The sequence below is a fragment of the Rana temporaria genome, chromosome 5 (assembly GCF_905171775.1).
Source record: "Rana temporaria chromosome 5, aRanTem1.1, whole genome shotgun sequence".
Lineage (NCBI taxonomy): Eukaryota > Metazoa > Chordata > Amphibia > Anura > Ranidae > Rana > Rana temporaria.
This window is the reverse complement of record NC_053493.1, coordinates 300,935,655-300,959,512: the sequence shown is the minus strand read 5'-3', so window position 1 is coordinate 300,959,512 and position 23,858 is coordinate 300,935,655. Positions and strand designations below refer to the sequence as shown.

General features: G+C 41.6%; 1 protein-coding gene across 2 annotated transcripts in view; it reads right to left on the bottom strand.

Annotated features, from left to right (window-relative positions):
* GREB1L (GREB1 like retinoic acid receptor coactivator) overlaps positions 1-23,858 on the bottom strand; it is a 161,394-nt gene that overhangs the window by 51,151 nt on the left and 86,385 nt on the right. For both annotated transcript variants that reach the window (XM_040354049.1, XM_040354050.1), the window contains exons 8-16: positions 18,324-18,500; positions 17,112-17,288; positions 16,041-16,142; positions 13,084-13,215; positions 12,865-12,996; positions 8,743-8,862; positions 2,277-2,399; positions 527-712; positions 61-384 (exon numbers count right to left, since the gene is read on the bottom strand). In XM_040354049.1, the coding sequence (XP_040209983.1) occupies positions 61-384; positions 527-712; positions 2,277-2,399; positions 8,743-8,862; positions 12,865-12,996; positions 13,084-13,215; positions 16,041-16,142; positions 17,112-17,288; positions 18,324-18,500 (1,473 nt within the window). The remainder of the gene's footprint in view (positions 1-60; positions 385-526; positions 713-2,276; positions 2,400-8,742; positions 8,863-12,864; positions 12,997-13,083; positions 13,216-16,040; positions 16,143-17,111; positions 17,289-18,323; positions 18,501-23,858) is intronic.

Genomic DNA, 23,858 nt, shown 5'->3' with positions numbered 1-23,858 from the left:
TTATTTTGAGAGCCAGTTGCCAATTTAATCAGCTTACAATTTGCATATTTTATTACTTACCAAGAGCAATAACACAAAACTCATTTCCTCTGGCTTTTGAGGAACAGATTGCTACTACATAGTCTGGAATCTTCTGCAGAGGTTTCATATCAGCTAAAGAGCGAAGAGTCTCAGATATTCCCTCTGCAAGAGAGTTTTGGGTAACGAGAACATGAACCGAATCCTGAGAAACACTGGCTGACAAACGAGCCAACCAAGGTAACTGAGCTGGTGTCACCAACATGGCAGAAGTCATAGGCAAAGAACGTTCTTTATAGGTAAATTCCTGTAGAGCTTTCAGCACAATTTTCTCAAACACTTCCCGAATTGGTATTTGATCTGAACCTAAAAAGGTAAAATATTTACATTACAAAAAAGTAGCATTTCGTGGCAAAGTTATCAAAAAGTAACATGCAAGATTTCTTAGGAGAAATAAAAAAAAAAAAAAAAAAATTTTCTTCAAATATTCAAAACCATTTGTACTCACCAAGCTTCACAAGATATTGTATTGTCAGAAGAATGAGGTTTTCGACACTCAGGAACTGGCTGCTGGCCACTCCCATCTGATCCAGTTCCTTCTTTTCCAACTCCTGTAACTTGTAGCAATTCACCAACATTGGACTTACAACAATATCTCCGACATTTCCATAGAAATATGGCAATGCACCATAGCCTAGAACAATATTTCAGAAACAGAAAACAGCCCAAAGACTTTAAGTTAACAATAAAAGATAAAAAAAAGGTAAAATGTTATGCTTTTTGTATAAATTGTGTCTGAAGAGCCAGTGACATGTACTAAACAGGGCAACTGCAACGGTATAATCACTGAAAGATCAAATTGTGTACATGCATGCCAAAAACAATACAAAGACACACAGATTCATAAACATATTTTTTAGAAAAGACATTCATATGGTGCCGTTCAAGTCATTCCAAGCCCTGCTTTCTGAATGAACACCGTTTAGAGTCAAAGCCCTGGAGAAGGACAATAAACACTGGCAAATCACTTCTATTGCCATGATTAGTCTATTTTTGCAAGTACTTTACTACAGTTTATGTACAGCAGCTCTATCAAAACTCTTTATACTAAAAATCCTAATCCAAGTTGATAAGCAAGCCCTTACACATTTCTGTGTTATATGTACCTCACTGTCAAGAAATTAATGTTGGTTCCTTCAACTGTCACAGGAACAAGTCTTCCCATTGGAAGTTCCTGGAAATTCCAGTTGGTGACAACTTAAAAAGTTGACTCTCTCATCACTTTCAGTTACGGTGACAATGGAGATTCTGGCTTTAAAGTAACTTTTTAAAAGTTAATGTGCAACCTTATCTACATTTTTTTTCCACAAAACCTTATCTACATTTTAAGCAAAACTATATTCCCTCCACTCCAGCAATGTTCAGAGCTCCTTCACCGGCCACTAACATCTTTGGCCGGTCTTCTTCTGGGTTCCTGATCATAAGTTGTTCGGGAGTGCATTCATTTCGGTGAATGCAGAAATTGTACACTGTGGGTGCAGCTCAGTATAGAGTGACAGGCAGGAAAGAAACAATAATGCCAAAGAGGCATAGTAGGTCTCCTCTAAATAAAAAAAAATCATGCCTGTATGTCTTTTTTGTTTTGTTTTATAACTAAGATTCCACTTTAGAATACAATTTAAAAAATCAACTTGATATAAATAATACCATTTGAAGAAAAAAAAATACATAAACATTAAAAAATAAACCCTTGCTGAATATACAATATAACTTGAAGATTTCATACAATTATGTAAAGAGTTATTTCTCTACTACCAACATAGATGTAATTGACTGTCACTTATGCTTGGCTTAGTTTCAGTACTTGTATGCATGCTTAGCTGAAGTGTGCTGGACAATCAGCCTTTCCTTGATCGAGAAGGACTATCTGGGAAAGTGATCATAAAATCTTCAGGTTTATTGAACATATTTTTATAGTGTTAACCACATTGGTTAGTGTAATGGAATATTACTATACATCGAAAGACTTTAATGTGTTGCATTAATATTCTACAGCAGTGATGGCAAACCTTGGCACCCCAGATGTTTTGGAACTACATTTCCCATGATGCTCAACTACACTGCAGAGTGCATGAGCATCATGCGAAATGTAGTTCCAAAACACCTGGAGTGTCAAGGTTCGCCATCACTGCGCTACAGGGTAAAGGGGGGGGGGGTAATATAATAAGCGCAAACATTTTAATAACGGCAATGCTCACCTATCAAAATAACAGGCCTCACTCCAGAATTATTCAATAGGTTTTCTGCCACAATTACAGTTTCGCCTGCTGGGATCGGCTGTGGCTGGAAAACTGCTCCCAAAACTGGCGGTGGCACAGTAACTAGAGCATGAAACAGAATAATAAAATGATCAAATTCACAAAAAAGAGATTTTTAATACAGCTTACCTGTAAAATCTTTTTCTTGGAGTACATCACGGGACACAGAGCGGCATTCATTACTATATGGGTTATATGGAGTACCTTCAGGTGTAGACACTGGCAATCTTCAAACAGGAAATGCCCCTCCCTATATAACCCCCTCCCATAGGAGGAGTACCTCAGTTTTGTAGCAAGCAGTATGCCTCCCAAAATGGTCCTCAAAAAGAGGGGTGGGAGCTCTGTGTCCCGTGATGTACTCCAAGAAAAAGATTTTACAGGTAAGCTGTATTAAAAATCTCTTTTTCTTTATCGTTACATCACGGGACACAGAGCGGCATTCATTACTATATGGGATGTCCCAAAGCAATGCTTACAATGAGGGGAGGGAGAACATCTCCAAGACAAAAGGATTCAATTTAGAGATATACTCAAATCATAATAAATCCAACTTATTTGAGAAAAAATAATCTTAAATTTTAAATTTAACTCAAAAAAAGAGGAGCCCCCGGAATCCGAGGGTCTCAAACTGCAGCTTGCAGCACTGCCTGCCCGAAGGCAGTATCAGTATTCCTTCTTACGTCCAACTTATAGAATTTTGTAAATGTGTGGACAGAAGACCAGGTTGCCGCCTTGCAAACTTGAGCCATAGAGATCTGGTGGTGTGCTGCCCAGGAGGCGCCCATGGCTCTAGTAGAATGAGCCTTTAATGATACTGGAGGAGGCAACCCTTTCAAGCCGTAGGCCTGAGTGATTAATTGCTTAATCCACCTAGAAATGGTGGACTTTGCAGCTGCCTGCCCCTTCTTGGGCCCATCCGGTAGAATAAACAGCACATCTGTTTTTCGGATTTTCTCTGTAGCTTTAAGATAGGCCTTCATGGCCCTGACAATATCCAAGGTATGCAGCAACCCTTCCTTTCTGGAAGTAGGTTTAGGGAAGAAGGATGGTAATACCAAATCCTGGTTCAAATGAAAACTGGATATGACCTTCGGTAGGAAGGAAGGATGAGGGCGGAGAACGACCTTGTCCTTATGAAATATAAGATATGGTTCCTTACAGGATAAGGCTGCCAGTTCCGAAACTCTTCTTGCGGAAACTATGGCAACCAAAAATACCAACTTCCTTGTCAGTAGAACCAAAGGAACTTCAGCCAACGGCTCAAACGGTTGTTTCTGTAAACTTGACAGAACAAGATTTAAATCCCACGGACAAAGCGGGGATTTAACTGGAGGTTTAATACGTAAGACCCCTTGAAGGAAGGTCTTAACCAGCGAGTGGGTGGCCAGCGGCCGCTGAAACCACACTGACAGGGCAGAAATCTGTCCTTTGATTGTGCTTAATGCCAATCCTTTATCCACTCCTAGCTGGAGAAAACTTAAAACTCTATCTATGGTGAACCTGCGAGGAAGCCATAGCTTGGACTCGCACCAGCCTATATAGGCCTTCCAGACCCTGTGATAAATCACCCTAGAGACCGGTTTCCTGGCTCTGATTAGGGTAGAGATTACCTTCCGAGACAGACCTCTACCCCTGAGAATCAAGGATTCAGCTTCCAGGCCGTCAAATTTAGATGCCGTAAGGCAGGGTGGAGGATCGGACCTTGCGATAGCAGGTCTGGCCTTAGAGGCAGAGTCCAAGGGCTTCCCACTACCATCCTTAGGATTAGTGAGTACCATGCCCTTCTGGGCCATGCTGGAGCTACCAGGATGACTGGTATGCGCTCCACCCTGATCCTGCGCAGCAGGCGGGGTAGTAACTGGAGCGGGGGAAACGCATAAAGAAGTTTGAACTGATGCCAAGGGCAAACCAGAGCATCGGTTCCGCAGGCCATCAGATCCCTTGAGCGGGACATGAACCTGTCTAGCTTCTTGTTGAGTCTCGATGCCATGATATCCACGTCCGGCACTCCCCATCTTTGGCAGAGTGCTTGAAAGACTTGTGGATGCAGAGACCATTCCCCCGGCCATAGAGTCTGGCGGCTTAAGAAGTCCGCCTGAAAGTTGTCCACTCCGGGAATGAATATTGCCGATATGCAGGGCACATGAGCCTCTGCCCATAGGAGAATCAAGCTCACTTCTCTCTGAGCGGCCTGACTCCTGGTTCCCCCTTGGTGATTTATGTATGCCACTGCCGTGGCATTGTCTGATTGAATTCTCACCGGGAACCCCTGCAATTTCGACGTCCAAGCCCTGAGGGCTAGTCGAACAGCTCTGAGCTCCAAGATGTTGATGGGTAACAGCTTCTCTGGCTTTGCCCAAATACCTTGGCGAGTGGAACCCTCCACAATTGCTCCCCAGCCCGTCAGGCTGGCGTCTGTGGTCACTATCTTCCAAGCCACTGGGCTGAAAGACCTTCCCTTCAGTAGGTTCTGAGGGTCTAACCACCAACACAGACTTTGCCGGACTCTTGATGAGAGTGGCAACGGGATATCCAAGGCCTGTGGCCTTCTGCTCCATGCTGACAGGATGGCTGCCTGCAGGATGCGAGTGTGGCTCTGGGCGTATGGCACCGCCTCGAAGGTAGCCACCATCTTGCCTAGTAGTCTCATACATAGGCGAATAGTCGGTTCTTTCTTGCTTAGAACCAGTAGGATTAATTCCTTGATGGCTTTGACCTTCCTCAGAGGTAGGAACACTCTTTGTTGTTCTGTGTCTAATCTCATGCCGAGATATTCCAATTGCCTTGTGGGCTGGAATGCTGACTTTTCCCGATTTAGGACCCAGCCGAACCTCTCGAGGTATTGGACCGTGAGGGCCACTGCTCGCTCCAAGCCGGGAGACGAGTGGTCTATGACTAGGAGGTCGTCCAGGTATGCTAGGATCGTGACCCCTTGAATCCTTAGCTTGGCTAGGATTGGAGCTAGAACCTTCGTGAACACGCGGGGGGCCGTAGCCAACCCGAAGGGAAGCGCCACGAATTGGAAATGACGCGAAGCCACCATAAAGCGTAGATATCTTTGATGTGGCTGATAAATTGGAACATGAAGGTAGGCATCCTTTATGTCTATGGACGCCATGAAGTCGTCCTTTTGGAGTGTGGCAGCTGCTGACCGCACGGATTCCATCCGAAATGAGCGGACTTTTAAGTATGCATTTACCATCTTTAGGTCCAAAATTGGCCTGACATCTCCATTGGGCTTTGGGATGATGAATAGGTTGGAGTAGAAACCCAGTCCCTGTTCCAGGACTGGTACCTCTACTATTACTTCCTGGGAAAGTAGATGATCTAGAGCCGATCTTAATGCGGCTCCTTTCTCCAGATCGTTTGGAATCCTCGACTCCTGGAAATGAGGAGGAGGAAACCTTAGGAACTCTAGCTTGTAGCCTGTGGCCACGGAAGACCGTACCCACTCGTCGGGAATGCTGGCCTCCCAAATCTCCGAAAAGAGTCGCAGCCTTCCCCCCACCTTCGTGGGTGGGGGCGCCCCTTCATAAGGTAGACTTGGGGGCTGGTTTTGCTGGTTTGCGAAACCACTGCCTCTTGCCTCTAACAGCCTGTCTTTGTGATCTGCTGTTGAAGCCGAAGTTTGTTCTTGCAGGGGGCCGTCGATACTGCTTGGCATTAGAGGGCCCCTGTCCAGGGGAGGACTGTCGTTTAAACGCAGGCCCCTGAACCTTCTTCTTAGTTGGCAAGAGAGTACTCTTGCCGTTTGAAATGGTCTGAATGTATTTATCTAGGTCTTCTCCGAAGAGCCGACCTCCATGGAAGGGGAACCCTACCAGGAGCTTCTTGCATGGGGGCTCAGCCTCCCAGCTTTTTAACCATAAGAGTCTTCTCATATGGATAAGGGATAACGATAAACGTGACGCTTGCTGGATAGAATCCTTGATAGCGTCTACCGTAAAACAAATGGCCTTAGGGACATCCGAAAATTCTTCTGCCTGCTCGGCAGGAATAAGTTCAAGCATTTGCTTAAATTGATCCGATAAAGCTTGAGCGACTCCAATCGCAGCCACGGCTGGCTGTACTACTGCCCCTGCAGCAGTGAAGGAGTTCTTAAGTAGTGCTTCCAAGCGCTTATCAACTGGATCCTTGAAAACCTGTATGTTTTCTACAGGGCATGTTAACGATTTGTTAACACATGAGATGGCTGCGTCTACTGCAGGAGAAGCCCATCTCTTGGAAAACTTTTCTTCCATAGGATACAAGACAGAAAATTTCTTAGGTGGTAAGAAAACCTTGTCTGGTTTGTTCCAATCTTGGAACAAGACTCCCTCCAATAGAGGATGGATCGGAAACACAGCACTGCTTTGAGGCGCCCTCAGTGAGCCCAAAGCTGAAACCGTCGATACCTGGAGATCTGGTACAGGCAGGTTGAATGCCTTATGGACCAAGTCCGTCAAGTCTTGAATCCACCAGCTCTCCCTCAGGGAGACTGCCCCAGACTCCTCTGTATCCGGATCATCGATCCCTGAACCTACTTGGTCCTTGTCCAAGAGGTCGTCCAATTCCCCAGAGGAAAGGACCTCCTCTTCCGAGGGTCCGCGCACGGGTGACGGAGATCTATTCCGCTTACTACCCCGCATAGCTGCGGCAATCATCTTTCCCATGCTTTTCTGCATCTCATTTAAAGAGGTGAGTAACACCTCCTCCGTGACCATCTACCTAAGACACTGGCGAAAAAACTGAGGTACTCCTCCTATGGGAGGGGGTTATATAGGGAGGGGCATTTCCTGTTTGAAGATTGCCAGTGTCTACACCTGAAGGTACTCCATATAACCCATATAGTAATGAATGCCGCTCTGTGTCCCGTGATGTAACGATAAAGAAATATCAATTTACAGATTTTGTATATAAACAAATAAATTCAACTTTCACAACTCAAATTATTTGCATATTAACTTGTTCACACCAAATGGTTTGAGCTGCACTGATCAGTATTGATTGGGTGAACAATCCCTAAATATAGTCCAACATCTTATTACATAACTGAGATTAAACGCATCACTTGCTGACAGCAGCTTTTAAATTATTCCCAGGCTTCAGCCAGGGATGGTTCACATAAACCTGTCTTAATTGCCAAAAGTTTGGTCATTTTTCTTTCCAGCCACTTTTGTGTTTCCTGCACCTCGGTCAGATAAGAAAGCAAAGAGGGTGATGCCACTTTCTCGGTTATAGTTAAGGAATACCATGGTGTCCTCTTTCTGCAGCCAGCCTGCTGACTGGACAGAGAAGGAGCAGCAGTAGATTAATGAGGTCATCGCTTCTAGCTCCCCCATAATTGTGGGAGAAGACAAAAGTGGATACAAGTCAGGTAATAATGCTATTTGTAAGTAAAAATAAATGTAGTTATTTTAAAGGCGTGCACAACTGAATTAAAATGTAGCATCCTGGAGTTTTACTTTTAAAAAGGAAACTTGTTTTAAAAGAAATTTGCAGGCTGCCATGGTTGATTTCACTGAAAAATCTAGTTGATCATCATGCTGCTTTGAGTCAATGACCACTGGTTACATACTTAAAAATTAAAATTTAATATATTGCAGCTTAACAGATCTTACTTGTGGTGGCTGTTGCATCAGTTTACTTTTTTTCTGCCTATTATCTCTTTATTTTAACCTAGTAATCCTGCAAATAACACTTCCTCTCCCTTGGTGGCTAGGTTTACTTCTCAACTTTATCTATGGAGAGAGCCATGGTTGTCATCCAGGCTGGACTTCAAACATGTCTGCCTTTGTAACTCCATGGGAGTTGATAAAGTTGGCAGTAACAAATGAAAGACATTTGCTTGTGCCTTCTGTTCATCTGATAGCAAGTTACAAGAACACTGCATTTGAGTCAAGATCAACAGGCATTTTCGGTAGTTGCCAAAAATCTTCTTCGCCTAAAAAGGGAAAACTAATGAGAACTAAAATTGTATACATTGCAGCTACTACAAAACTGGTAAGCCGATCTATACAACATTGTTTATGGTTTTAGTTATCCTTTAGGGTCGAAATGTAAACTGACTGCCCATCGCGCTGCCCAGGGGTCACACCACGACCAGCCCTAACTTTATTTTGGTTAGGTAAGCAGACATAATAGACTGGGACAGTATACCATTATACAATGTATCAGAATACAGTATATATGCATAGCAGAAGAATCAAGGTAGGAAAAAAAACTGTAAAATATGTTGCAGATATCTAAAAACGTTCAGTGGTACGATAGAAAATCTGATTAGTTGCTACAGGCAACATGCTTGGATACAGATATCAACCATTAGCTGTCTATGTGTAATTCAGCCACTGAATGTTCCAAGAAAAAAATCTATTAAAGGTCTGCAGATGCTAAAAACCTATAGAATTGCTCAGATTTTACTCTATACCTGGTCTTGTTATAGGGCGCATAGGAGGTGCAGGGAAGGCCAAAACAGGTGTCTGAAGTGGTGAACTTGGAGGCCATCCCCGATGTCGTTTTTTTGGTGGTCCAGAAAATGTAATAACTGCTGGAATGCAAAAAAAAAAAAACTCCCCTTTAATTCACAACGTTAAATAGATCACATCTTCTAAAGTACCGTAAATAATATTTTATTAAGACAGCTTCAATAACAAAGAATATTAAATGTCTAAAGCCAATGTGCGATATCCTAACTGAGAAGATGGAGAAGGACAGAAAATTATACAGTAAAATGAGGAAGCATGCTAAATGGTATCTACACACCAGATCACTGAAATACCCACACAACTTATGGTACTCTATAGCCCCATACACACTATTGGATTTTCTGCAGATTTACCAAAACCATATAATACTGAGGACAAAACTTAGGAGTTTCAATTTGTATGCAATCAGGCAGGCCCTTGCACTACAAGGTTTTAGTAAATCTGAAGACAAAAATCTGTAGAAAATCTAATATTGTGTATGGGGCTTAAGACCTCATACACACTATACAACTTTGTTGCCCCATTTTCTTTAGATTTACCAAGCGGTGGCATGTAGTGCAAGGGCCTGCCCGATTGCATATAAAGTGAAACTCTTAAGGTTTGACCTCATATTATAAGGTTTTGGTAAATTTGAAGAATAAAAATCTACAGAAAATGGTATCATGTGTATCCAGCTTTAGAATCAAAGAAACGTTTTAGCTACCCTGCAGTAGGGATGAGCTCCAGCGTGTTTGCACAGTCCATGTGCAGAGCCCGCCAGGAAGTTGGCGCGGTGCTGCGCTAATCACAGGCAGGGAGACATTTCCCGATCTCTGCAGCCGAGCATCGGGACAATGTCGCACTGCCTGTGATTAGCGCAGCGCTGTGCCGACTTCCTGGTGAGCTCTGCACATGGACTGAGCAAACACGCCGGAGCTCATCTCTACTCTGTAGTTGCCAACTTCCCAGGGTGGTTTAGCTTTACCAAATTGATTGTATTATTATGCCTCCCAACTGGTATAGATACATACATTGGTGGCTTTTCCCACAATTAAATAATGTAGCCAGGGTTGTGGCCCTAGTTTCTTCCTTTAAAACTTTGACCAACTTTATTTATAGGAGGTCTCTCCACCCTACTGATGGGGTAACCATCCTTAAAGTTTACTTGAAAATATAAAGTCAATGTTTATCCCTGCTGGCTAACTCCTCCCAGTCTATCTGCCCCAATCAACCAATTTGGTTTAACCCCATCTTTGTCCATTTTTTTTTATGTTGCCTGATGCCTGCCTCTGGGTGCAAAAACATCTGAAATACATCTATCAGCTGTATGACCGAGGCTCTTTTAAACCCTTTTCCCATCTCCAACAAGAATTTAATATCTCGACTTCCTGACATTTTCGATGCCTCCAATTGAAACACGCAGCTTTTTTTTTTTTTGTTGTTTATGTACACTTAAGTAAATACACAATAAGGGGAATTAACCCCTATATTTCTCACTTTTTTTCTTTTTCTTTCATATATTCACTGGTGTTTTTGTATATTTAAGTAAATACACAATAAGGGGAATTAACCCCTATATTTTTCACTATATTTTTGTAGGACTCAGTATTTTTCATTTGGTTTTCATAGGGGAAAGCCTCCCCCCCCCCCCTTTTTTTTTTTTTTCTCTCTTCCCCTCTCTCTGTCTCCCTCCCTCTCCTTCTCTCTCTCTCCTCTCTCTCTCTCTCTTTCCTTATGTTCTTCCCCCCCCTCCACTCACTGTGGGTATAGGGTATAGGTGGTGTGACCCTGTCTCCCCGGGAGAGTGGAGGGGGAAGGATCGGCCCTGGGGTGAACGTGGTGGAGAAACCCAGGAGTGGTATATAGTATTGGTAGAAGAAGATACAGTTTTCTTTTTGTATTTGTTTTTTCATTATTTTTAATGAAAGGGGTACATATCGAGACCATATATGTCAGTCTGTATACTGATTTTATGTTGTATTAATTGTATTGTTTTGTGAAAAAATGAATAAAATTATTTATGTAAAAAAAAAAAGAAACACACAGCTGCAGCTCAGCTAGGGACTACAGAAATTCACCCCCAGAACTCTGTACTTGAAAAAGGTCCCGTTATATCCCATACACTCCAAGTCAATCTCCTCCTTTTATAGTTTACTACTATAAATACTATAACAAGGCAACCCCACATATCTGTAAATGAGAAGTAAATTAAGGGCTAACTGGTCGCATGATATTCCAGATCTTTCGGCCGAAATTGGGATGAGATCCTTCATGCTTATTTCAAAAATGTGTATTTCATGGGATATATTATACACCACTTTGATTGTGTAAGATGCGTAGGAGGGCTGATCTCCAAAAATGTAATACATATTTGGGAGATTTGCTCCATATGCTTTGGGTTTGCAACAAAATTGGTCCCTTTAGGTCTAAAGTAACTCATTTTATTGCTACACGCTTTGACTTTACCAACATCTGTATTCCAAAGTGGTGCATATTAGGAGTGTTGGAGGAAATAGATTTGTGATGTTACAATGGATACACCAGGAAGTCATTCAGAATAACTTGTGGAAGAATTTGATCATGTTTTTCCGCTTTATAAGCCGACATATGAAGCTAGGCAATGCCCTCATAAAATTCTATAAAATCTGGGGCCCTGGAATAAAACTATTCAATACATTCAAAACTATTCAATACTTGTGAGTTACCCGAGACCTCATGTTTTATTTCCATTTGCGTTATAACGTTCTGTAAGATTCTGACCAATGTACAGAGGAATATGTTCTCTATAAGGCAGAGAATTTACATAGATTTCTCTTGTGTCATTATGTGCTCATTGTAGCAAATACTCATTGGATTACCGCACGCAGATGCTTTGTGGAGAACACTTTTCTTTTTTTTGTAAGGGCTCCAACAAAAGGGGAATTTGTATTACAGTGTACAGGGGGGCAGCAACGACTTCCCGCCTTTTCAATGGCTGTACTAGGATGGTGCCTGCAGCTTTTTTTTTTGTTTGTTTTAGAGCCGGCTCTCTTGTAATAGCAATAGGAGCAGTCTTCTAGCTGCTCAATTGCTATGGCAAGTAGTGGGAGGGGATGATCCCCCCCCTCCCGCAGCTCTCTCAAGATCTCCTGCTGGCTGGCCGGACAACAAAGCAAAGGCTATTTGTAACAGTAAACCCAAATTGATCATGACATTTTGGTTTACTTTAAAACCATTGGCCCCAGTTTTTAAAAATCGAAAGCATTCAAAAACAATCAATCTTGGCGTTTTGAATGCTTTTAAGTGAAGAGAAGGGATCTGGCCCCCAGATCTGTCCATAAAGAGTACCTGTCTCACGCTTATTTTCTGTCACTAGAATATTTACATTCCTTGTGAAAGCAATAAACGTGATTAAAAAAATAAAAAATTATAAACAAAATCAGTGTAAAAATAAATAAATTTTAAAATTTAATAAAAAGCAAAGAAATAAAATGCAGCCGTCCTCCCGTGTCAGTCTCGCACACATGCAAACAGTGATCATACCACACAAGTGAGGCATCATCATGGGCAGTAATTCTATATATGGCACGGAGGGTCTGAGGAAGCTGCAGCTGTTCACTGAACGGCTAGCTTCCCCATCAGACTCCAAGACCAGAACGGTGTACCCTGGCTGGCCCCGATTTTAGTCTTGCCTAGGGCACCACAAAACCAAAAATACACCACGGTGTTATCCTACTTCTATGTATATGTTAACTTTGGGATGGTGACAAGAATAGATTTTTGACATCTTGGAATTGTATTCTGTTCCAATGGCATGTTGTGTATGCTATATTTACATTGTTTATAATGTTCAATTAAAAAGCAGTATTGGAGAAAAAGAAAAAAAAAACAAAGGGAAGAAGAAATTCCTACTCAACCCCTTACATTTGACTTAGTTCTCATTTAATTTTAAAATGTTAGGACAAGTAATCATATTTCTGTCCAGCTTTTCACAAGTTGTTTAAAATAAAGGGAACCCTGATTATGAAGAGTCACTTTAACAGTACATGAATCATGGGGCATTTCAGACCCCAAACCTGGAATTTAAGTGTGGGGTAGCTACATACCATTTTCTCCACTATTGCTGCTAGGACTTGAAGTTGACTGAGAAAAAGTTTGAGAAGGTGCAGGAGTTAGCAAAGTGCCCCTTGCTACACTTGTGGTTCCATTGGTTTCTGGCGATTGAAATAAAATAGGTGCTGAAAGAAATGGATCGAGATATAAATGTTTGAATATACTGTATTATTTTCACAATGAACACACTGTATGAAAACTTATGATCTTACCAGGATAGGACTTTCCCAAGGGGTGCACTGGCAGTGGCAAAGGCTTAACGATGCTCTTATTTCGAGACAGATCCTGAGGGGTACTTGAATGAAGAGCAGTAGGAGCTTTGGCAAAGGCTAAAGACTGTATGTCTGAAGATAGAAAATGTGCAAACACATCGTTATAAACACACGAAGGGCTCATGTACACTACAACTTCTAAACTTGAGTTTAGGAGCTTTGGCAAAAAAAACAAAAAAAAATGGCAAAAGCTCCTAAACTCAATGCCATAAAAGACTATGTGCCCATGCACACATAGGCTTTTACAAGAGTTTAGAAGCTGCTGCAGTTAGGGGGGAGGCTCAACCTCCCTCTTCTGAACGCGGAAAGATCGCGTTGTAGCGGGTTGCCTGTGAAACAAGTTAAAATGACAGGAAAAGTAATTGATGGGATATATGTTCCTCCACAAATTCTTACATTTATAATCTAAGATAATATCATCAGAGACTTCAGGGTAAAGATGAATAGTTCTTTACCCTGTGCTGCTTTTATTGGGAGTCTGATAGAGATCTGGGTGGGACAAACAGACAGACTCCATGTGAGGAGGCATATTTTAGCATGGCTGCTTATCCCTGACTTTGGATATAAGTATTTGCGATTGTAAGGACACTTGCTACAAAACCATGGAATTGGTCAGTAAGGCTCGGTAGAGCAGAAGTTTATTTTTGTTTGGTTGATGGCAAGATGCCCTTTTTTCATCTGTTTGGAAATATCCTGTGCATTAAACGTGTTTTCCTAAAGACACTTGGTGTGTCCCTGCATTGAGTCTTAACTCCTACAGTATTCAGGATAGGACCGTTTTATCCGCAAAATGCAGCAAAGTCACAGTAAAATTGCAGCAACCTAGTCTGTATGTACATAAGTCAAATGGCTTCATGTACATTAGCAGCTCCTAAACTTTAGCTTTTGGCATTCTTTTCTCCAAAGCTTCTAAACAACTCCATAAAAGCGTCAATGTGTCAATGTACAGGCATTTACCAGTGTTTATGAGCTGCTGCAGTTAGGCGCGGTTCAACGTCCCTCTCCTGAACGAGAAAGAATCGTGTTCAGGAAAGGATCCTTTTGACCGCCCATCATAGAAATCTGAAATTAAAGTAGAACTATAGACAACCCCCCCCCCCCATTTTGGATAGCATGAGGGAGGGTTATAACCCCTGTCAGGTTTGTTTTTGCCATCTATGTCTCATTGGGGAAATTTTCCTTCACTTCCTGTCCAATAACCAAAATAGGAAGTGGGAGGAAATCACTCCAAAGTGTCTATGGAAGCAGGACACAGGAGCAGGTACCCTGAAGGACAGTGCTTCTCCGAGGGCTCACTCAGTGCGGGGGGAATCCAGGAGCAAAAGCAGAGGGACCCCAGAAGATTAGGATTGGGACCACTCTGTGCAAAACCTACTGCACAGAACAAGAGCCAAGTATACATTTTTTTTTTTTTAAATAACAAGGAACCTTTAGTGTCCCTTTAAAAAGTTTGGCAACCAGCTGAATGTAGTTTGGTCCACTGCAGTTGTCAGGAAAATTCTCAATGACATTCTTAAATACTTTCCAGGAGATTTCCACTAACAGATCAAACTGCTGGTCGTTAATGTATCTGATCTATGGACCAAGAAAAATTCCTTCCTTAATCTTGGCATCAGTTATTCTTGGAAACATCTGTCTGAAATAACAAAGACCTTCATCTTCCTTGTTCATCACTTCCATGCAATTTTTCATCAGTCCAAGGTTTAGGTGAAGCGGAAGCAAATAATTGTTGGATCAACAAGTGGTTCATGTGGTAAATTATTCTCGCTCTAACTGAATTAACCAAGAGTGGTCATTTCTTTTTAATATAATGCAAGTTTTGCACGGCTGTCCCATTCGCATGTGTTAGGCCCCATGTACATGGGACGCTGCTAAACGTACGTTCAGAGGCAGTTGGACGATTTTTTCAACTGACCCTGAACTCATTCAATGTTATCCTATGTGACCATGTACACAGTCTCGTTTATTGAAGTTTTTAGGCAGTTGCGCTTAACAACGTTTCTTTAAAAGCAAAAAAAATGGGTTCAGACGCAGAAGATTTCCACGCTTCAGACGCCAAACGCGACTAAACACGGTAACCCATGTTTCGATTATAGGCGTTTTTTGCCCATTTAAAAAAAAAAAACACAGGTTTTTTTTTTTAAACGCTTCTAAATGCAAACGCGGCATGTAAAAGCGCCAAAACTAATGTTTTAACATGGTTTACTATCCGTCAAGTTTAATCATTTAGAAGCAGTTGTAAAAACGTCCCGTGTACACGAAGCCTAACAATACTTGGTATTGTTAACAGAGCTGCAATCCAAGCAGAAGAGACACTGCTTCTAGATAGCTACAGTTGTCCCAGTTGTACTTGGTGTGCTGGATGTGCTTCAACAACAGTTCTATTGCCCTGTACACACGATCAGAATTTCTGATGGAAAAAGTCCAATGGACTATTTCCATTGGATTTTCCGATCGTGTGTAGCCCCATCAGAGTTTTTTTATCGGAAATTCCGATGAATTCCATCGGAGTTTAGATATAGAACATGTTCTATTTTTTCCAAGAGAATTCCGTCGGAATTTCGATGTGATTTGGCCGGGCAAAAGCCAGATCGTGTGCACGTGGCATATGAGTTTCTATCATGTGTGCTGCATAGCCAATAGTTATTGCAAATTGCAAAAACAGAAGACTTCTTAAAAACGATACACGTGATCGTAATCGAAGTGCGTATGGCCATCACTAGAGAGGTTTAATCACCAATAATACTTCACTTATGAAACACTTCATCAATGGTTATATTACGAGCAGGATTGAAGTGATCCATAATGAAATACATTGATAGTTAAAAGGTTAAAAAAAAAAAGAAAATCAGGGCAAGAAGATTAGTTTACAAAGATCTCATTATCTTTTAGTTTACCTGAAGGAGAGAATCTGGACTTGTATCCATTAGTGTTTCCGTTCTCTGAGATGGGAGTGATTGGCTTAACAACTGGAGCAGAAAATGGTCGACTTCGAGGTTCTACATGACAAATATTCAGATAATAGTGACAATAGTTCTAATATGACATACATGACTGAGGACAGCTTATAAAATTTGAAATACACCGAAAACATTAGCTTGGATAGAGTAGTGAAGGGACAGGACCACTTTTGGATTTTCTGCCCACTAGGACAGGGAATGGTGGAAAATTATTCCAACAGAAATATAATTATTATCAAAAGCATCCTTTAAGGCTCCATTCACAACTAGGCAGACAAATTCGCGGCGTTTTGTCGCTGCAAATCGCGGTACAAATAGCGGCGTTTTGTACCGCGATTTGCGGCGACAAAACGCCGGTATTGTCCGCCTAGATGTGCCCCAGATTGGTTCCCATCTCCTAGCCGAACGCCGCCTGAAAAAAAGGTCCGGGACCTTTTTTCAGGCGGCAGGCGTCCGGCGTTCAGCGTGGAGATGTGAACCATCTCCATAGAGGGACATGTGTTTTCATCCCTCTGGCGGCGGCGGCGTAGGACTACAGGCGTTAAAACGCCTAGATGTGAATGGGGGCTTAATAGATTGCAAAAAGCATAAAACCTCAGTCATGTTTTTACGGCTTACGGATTATCCCTCACTTATATTCATTGTGACTCCCTGCTTCCCCAAACTTCCCAATAAAGGCAGTAATAAAGCAAAGTCTAACCCCTAAGCCTCATACACACAATGAGAAAAAAAATCCACTTTCGACGCGAGCGTACAATAATCTGATCATTAGTACACAGCTGCCATCCAAAATGTTCCGAGGGGAAAAATCACAAATATTCTCGTACGATTGTCACTTAATTCAGTAAAATTTTTGTCTGAAAATACAACACAAATACATCACAGTAACCTAATCACATTTGATATGGAAACTAGCATTCAAAAAAAAAAAAAAGACGATCATTTGTCCGATAATCTCATTGTGTCTACTAGGCTTTACCCATTATCTAAAACAAACATTGGACTTACCTTTCCAGCATATAAGTGGTCCTTTACAGAGTAACCCCTGGGAGTTCCTCCCTAGGTAACATTTTAAGTGCTTTTGCTTCTTTGGTTGAGTTGTAAGTTTCAGGTTTATGTGGTTTGAAAACTCCGTAAAATACCTGAAACCACGCTCTCCGCATCCAACACAATTTCCGGAGAAACCTTTAAAACACATACATATGCAATAAACATCTACCAGAAAACATGCAACTACTTTTTTATTTACTTTGGGTCTGGTTAAAAAAATATAATGAACGGCTGAAGGTAAAAAGGAGAACCTACAAAGACTCAGTAATCCAAGGTTTTAACTATAGCCATAGCAAACCAGAGGCTCAGTATAATTTGGCTACATTTCAAGTCCTTCATGCAACAAAAACATTTGACAAATCATTAATTTTAGGAGACTGCAATGACATTAGTATGCTGAAATTTTAAAAAGTATTAGGCCAAACTAGGGAGACTTTGAAACTGCAATTATATTTGCTTCCAAGTTATTGTTATGTAGGTTGCAAAACCATTTGTCAAAATCCACTTGGCTGAGCCCACACATTTACACTGCACATCTTGGAAGATTTTGACAATTGGTTGTGCAATCTAGCCACTAATATGTTGCAGAGTTGGGGGGGAAAAGGTAAGCATAGGGCAGGAGAGGCATGGGGGTCTTGTTACGATATAAATGTAGGTCTCAAATTTATAAATTAAATACCTTGCCTACCAGTAAGCACCTCTAGTTATGTTATCCTTGCCTGTCTCAGTAATCCTGGCAATATTGGGCCAAACCTAACCCCCTGGACCTAAGCACCATGCACTTATTGTCAGATGGCTCCCTTGCCATTCTAAACTGTATCACAGAAATGTATAACAGAACCGGACCGACAATTGTGGTCTACAGTTTTATTTTCTCAAAGTTTTAAAGTGAAACATTGGTTTTAATGACCTCTTCAGAAAGGGGGGGGGGGGTTCTCAGCTAAGCACACCCTCCTTTCTGCATGCCTAAGCTAATGGCAGATGGATTACAGGAAGTACAGTGAAAGCTACATCATCTGCTCTTAAGACCAGAAAAGCAAGGGGGTGTTTTTCAAAGTTATTTCTCAAAAAATAAAACAGACACGTGGTTTACTTTGAATATTAAAAATAAATTAAACAGATTTTTTGGTTTGTGTCACACTGTAGTACCTGGACCTCAGCAATACCTACCTAAAAGTGCATTTTTGCCATCATCATCGGGAAGAAATCTTTTATCTACTGCACAGACAAGTATATGATCAGGCAGAGATGGGTTCTTCACCCCAACTAATAGAAATCCTGTCGGAAGCTCAACGTGTTCTTTGCAGAGTGACACCAATCGCAAATCTTTCCCTGCTTGGCAGAACCCTGAAATTCATCAGAGAACAACATTAAGACAAGTTCCATAAATGAGTTTTATTAAAGTGTATAACTGGCCAATTTTTTTTTTTTAAATCAGTTCATCATTGCAATACATGCACATTAAAAAGTTCCTTTGAAATATATGCGCTTAAAGAAAAATATCTATTTATCTGTTGATCCACCAAAAATCCAGTGTTCTCCTACATGCCCGTTTAAACTGACAGCATCGTGCCTTCACTGCACTAAAAATTCTAAGCAGTATTATCAACTCTATTACTTTCCGTGCTTGACTACCATTTCCTTATTTCCACAATGTTCGGAGAAATTGTTCTGTGGAAAAGCAAGGAAGAGCTCAGGCAAGGATGACAACACTATTTAAAGAAGAACTCCAGCTTTTGCTCCCTAAAACAGATGCATTGTGCATGTAAATAAATCACAACCCCAGTGTCTGCTTTAAAACTTCTCCACACCTTTATCCCTGAGCTGTCTGGTGTGTTCCTTGGCCTTCGTGACAGTTTGTTTACTAAGGTTCCCTAACAAACCGCTGAGGGCTTCACAGAACAGCTGTATTTATACAGAGATTAAAAGAGAAAAAAAAAATCACACTGAATCAAGTTCTCTTTAGTCAACTGGCAAAAGTCATTCCACTTCACACACAAATCCTCTATATCCTGCTACACCCAGGAAAAAAAAAAACGTTAAACTCGACTCCAGATGGTACAGGGACACTCAATCTCTACATGAAATATTCCCATCAGTTCCTCCCTTGTGTTGGAGATGCGGCTCGGCCGAGGGCAGCCATTTACACATTTGGTGGAACTGTATGGGAATACAACCCCTCTGGTTGCAGGTTTTTACCATATATAGCAGCTTATTTGAATGGCCACAAGCACCCACCCTGGAGATAGCTTTATTATCTTTGCTTCCAGGCTCTATAGCCTCCCAAAAACGCACTTTACTGAGCTTTTTCTTGTCAGCCACCAGACAGCTTATACCCCTATTTTGGAAAACAACTACCACCCACCCTTTGTCCGTATGGGTTTCAGTGGTCAATGACTTATTGCATATGAAAGAGATGCTAGCCCTAGACAATGACACCTTTGAAAAATCTATGGTTCTATGGCTCATTTGGATCAATTACTCTACCTGGGACTCCCTGAAAGCTATTCTGACACCCCGTAGCCAACTCTGAAACACCTCCTGATCCATCACACAGGTTTTTTGCACCAAGATTTGCGCAATTCCCTTCTGACCCTCTCCCATCCTACACTACACCTTAACCCCCCCCCTCCTCCCCTCTTTACTCCTCCTCTCCCTTTCATTCTTTATTCCACCACTATATCTGCTCATCCCATACCCAGATGTTTTACTCCCAAACTCTAATAAGTCTCACTACAAAATGTGAAGGTTTTACCCTCTAGATCTCAAAAGATAGCCATGTGTTAGTATTTCACCCAGAATTTTATGTGAACATGCACTGGATACTTGACTTGCGTTGTACTGTCTACTGTCATTTGGTCATTATCTATGTTATTTTTGTTTAACATATTTGACTCTATTTACTACTTAGGTGACTTCTGAAGGCAATTGGTTCCACTAGATTTTAGTTAGGGGTATCAGCGTAAAGGGGGCTTAATTAAATGCACACAACACTTTTCAGATTTTTTTTTTCTAAAATTTTGAAAAACATTAAGGCCGCGTACAGACGACCAAACATGTACGATCAAGGCGGTCCGCCGGACCGTTTTCACCGTACACGTCTGGCCGGGGATTTCTGTACGATGGCTGTACTAACCATCGTACAGAAATCCGCGCGTAAACAATACGCGGGGCGTGTCCGCGGTGTCGCCGCGACGACGCGGCGACGTGGGCGGGCCTGCCAGTTAAATGCTTCCACGCATGCGTCGAAGTCATTCGACGCATGCGAGGGATGGCGGGCGCTCGGACATACGGTAGGTCTGTACAGACGACCGAACATGTCCGAGCGGGCAGGATTCCAGCGGACTGTTTTAAAACAAGTCCAGGAATATTTGTCCGCTGGGAAAAGGCCCGGCGGGCAAATGTTTGCTGGAATCCTGCACGCTCGGGCCTACACACGACCGAACATGTCTGCTGAAACTGGCCCGCGGACCAGTTTCAGCAGACATGTTTGGTCGTGTGTACGGGGCCTAATAATTTTCCTTACACTTTATGTTGGTCCATCACATAAAATCCCAATTAAATACATTTAAGTTTTGGTTGCAACATGACAAAATGTGGAAAAGTTCAAGGGGTATGACATTTTTTTCATAGCACTGTACATCATTTGCACAGACTGAAAGACTATAGAGAGGTGTGTTCTAGGCTAGAGATGTTTCAGTAAGCGTCTGTAAGGTACTCAGTCTACATCCAGACTGATATGATACATAGCCACACAAACTCAAAATATCAGGAGGATCCCCAGACATCAGAGCAATATGGTACAGGGGTATGGTCTATGCTGGGAGTGATCATTCCACTCAGTTCTAGTGAATAGAAAGCTGTAGTTCATACACACACACACAATATATATATATATATATATATATATATATATATATATATATATATATATATATATATATATACATATACACACACACATACACACACACATACACATACATATACACACACATATACATATATACACACACAAAGTTTCTTTTAATTTATGCAGACACAAAACTTTAAAACAAATTAACCAGAGAACAACATGACATGCAAGAAAAGGGGTATAATATAATATAGTTAGTCTTATTATAATTCATCTAAACCCAATCTTAACGCTTTAACATGTTAAAGTGGTTCCAATACTTAATTTTTTTTTTTACCATTTCGTGCATTATGGAAAAAAAAAAATTGGCATCAGTATCCACTTGGCCCCTTCTACTTAACCGAGCCCTTCATTTGATCCAGTGCTGTGCACTTCTACAGCTCTTCTGTCACTTCTGGGTCTGAGGGGCCTTGCTGGGGTAGCTCCCACTGCGGTCAATCAAAGCCAGTAATGAGGAAGCGGGAGGCGAGGATGAGTCCCACTGTCAATGGATGTAGCAGTGAAGCTCAGGTGCGAGCACGCACAAGTGCCCCCCATGAGAAGCAGATTCCTATTAGGTGTTGTCGAAACTTTTATAAATGTATGTTGTCAGATGTCCCCCAGTGTCGGTTTTGCTCTAATGCGCTCATGTGAGCGTATTCGCACATACAGACGTTGGTGGAAGACCGGTGGCGCGAAAACCTTCCTGTGGATACAGCAGATTTGCTCGCTCTTTTTAGGGATGTTCATTTATGCCTCACCAAGAGACTGGCCACTTATTGTCGACTGCATTAATGGACTCCAAGAAAACAGATCTGCATTCATGGGAACTATAGCATAACCATACGAAAATTATGGCCCACTTGGCCACGATAGTTTGTGCCATTGGAAGCATTTAGTTGGTTTGCACACGGTCTTGTGCAGAGCCAGCTATCTAGTGTTCCTTTGTCTCACAGAAAGCATAGCCCTGCACATGATCGTTTGCACACGTCACTGCTAGTCTATTTGAGTGTATTCATGTCCGATTGGTTCTTTTGAAAGAATACAAATGTTTGATTGGCTGTCTGTGAAGACACCACCTTCTTTTGTTGTAGTATTCATTTATTGTATTGTATTGAATCCTTTAGCTGTATTTAACACATCCCGTGGCAGGGTATTCTTATATGGTAAATTTTCTGTGTGGAGGTCACACCCTGTGACCTCACTTCCCATGGAGGAGCCATCACTTCCTGTTTAGGAAAGCTTCTGTGATTTGGGAATAAAAAGCCCAAGCTGGCTAGTCTGAGACAATCATGTTGGCGGGACCGAGAACATAGGATGGTGACGTATTTTTACTTGAATGAATGGGAAATCAAATGATTGGCAAGATGCATTATATTATGAAGACAAAATATGTGCTTATTAGCACTGGAGATTTGGCTGTGTGCTCTGCGTACAGCCTGATTTCGCTAACAGAGGGCACTGGACAGAGGAGGAGTGCCGGCGGGGGACACGAGAAGAGAAGGTTCGAGGTCGCTCTGTGCGATTCCATTGCACAGAGCAGGCAAGTAGGACAGTTTTTTTTTGTTTTTTAAATGCCTTTACAACCACTTTAATATAATCAAAAGTTGTTTTCAATCTAAATCTTCAGTTTTCATGAAATACCAATGATCTACCAACGTCGTCCTCATTTAGTAATTTATTGTCATGGTCTCCAATGCTCTTGCGTTATCATTCTGTCACAAACACCCTTGGTTGGAACTGCAAGCGGCTAGGTAAACACACCTTGCTGGAATAATTCACTGTTGTCATAATCAGGAAGTTGGGCCTGAGCAATGATGTGCAGTCAACCATGGAGAGAGTGCATCTAACCAGGGAAAGAATACAAGAGGCTGGAGAAGATCCATAGCACAGAGATGATAAAAAAAAAAAACTGTATGATGTGGGGGAAAAAAATAATAATTTTGTATGTCACAGTGCTTATAAAAAGGAACATAAACTGGCTTTAGGTAAAACCAACACTTTTACCTACTGTTAGCAATATCAAGTTTAACAAACGGACAACCTGCTAGTGTGGTGTCTAGCATCCAAATTATGTGGACAACCTAGCTGTATATCGAAAAAGAAGGAAATCTCCAACTGCATTATGAAAGCAGAGTTATCTGGTTTAGACCAGCTCAGCCATTAGACTGAATGGGTCCTAATTTAACACTTTTCCAAATTCCTAATCATTGGAACTGGATATAAGTGTTTTCATTAAAAAAGTATCGGCCTTGTGTTATGAGACCAGCATAAAATATAAATCATGCTTAGAGGGTTATGCTTTAACACAACAGAGACTAAAGCTTGCTGCAAAGCGTTAAACTCTATGGGGTGTATATTATAAAATAAAGGCAACTTAACCACCATGACACATAAGCAACATGTAGGCATGTGCCAATTGTAATAGTGGTGTACTGCGGTTGTGAGTTTCTGCGTGGAACTGCTGGGGTTGGCAGGCTTTAGTGTAGTTGCCGTTTGGTCTGTGGAGGCATTGGTTTTCGTTGTGTAGGCCGGTGACAGAGGTTCTGTCTGAGGAGTAGATTAGTAGCTGTATCGGCTACCCTTCTAGCGGTAGAGAACGTAAGTTAGGGCCTGCTGAGTAGCAGAAACCTCCTATGGGCTGGGGTGCGCAAGACCTCAACAAGTACATAAGTGAATAAATTTTAACATGTAACGTGTTAAGATTTTTTGGAGGAAGATCAATGTTTCAGGCTATGTCTTTCAAAATATTTTTGTAGTCAGTGCCAGGACAAGTTTCACTGGTGGGAAGAAATAATTATTCAGGTATG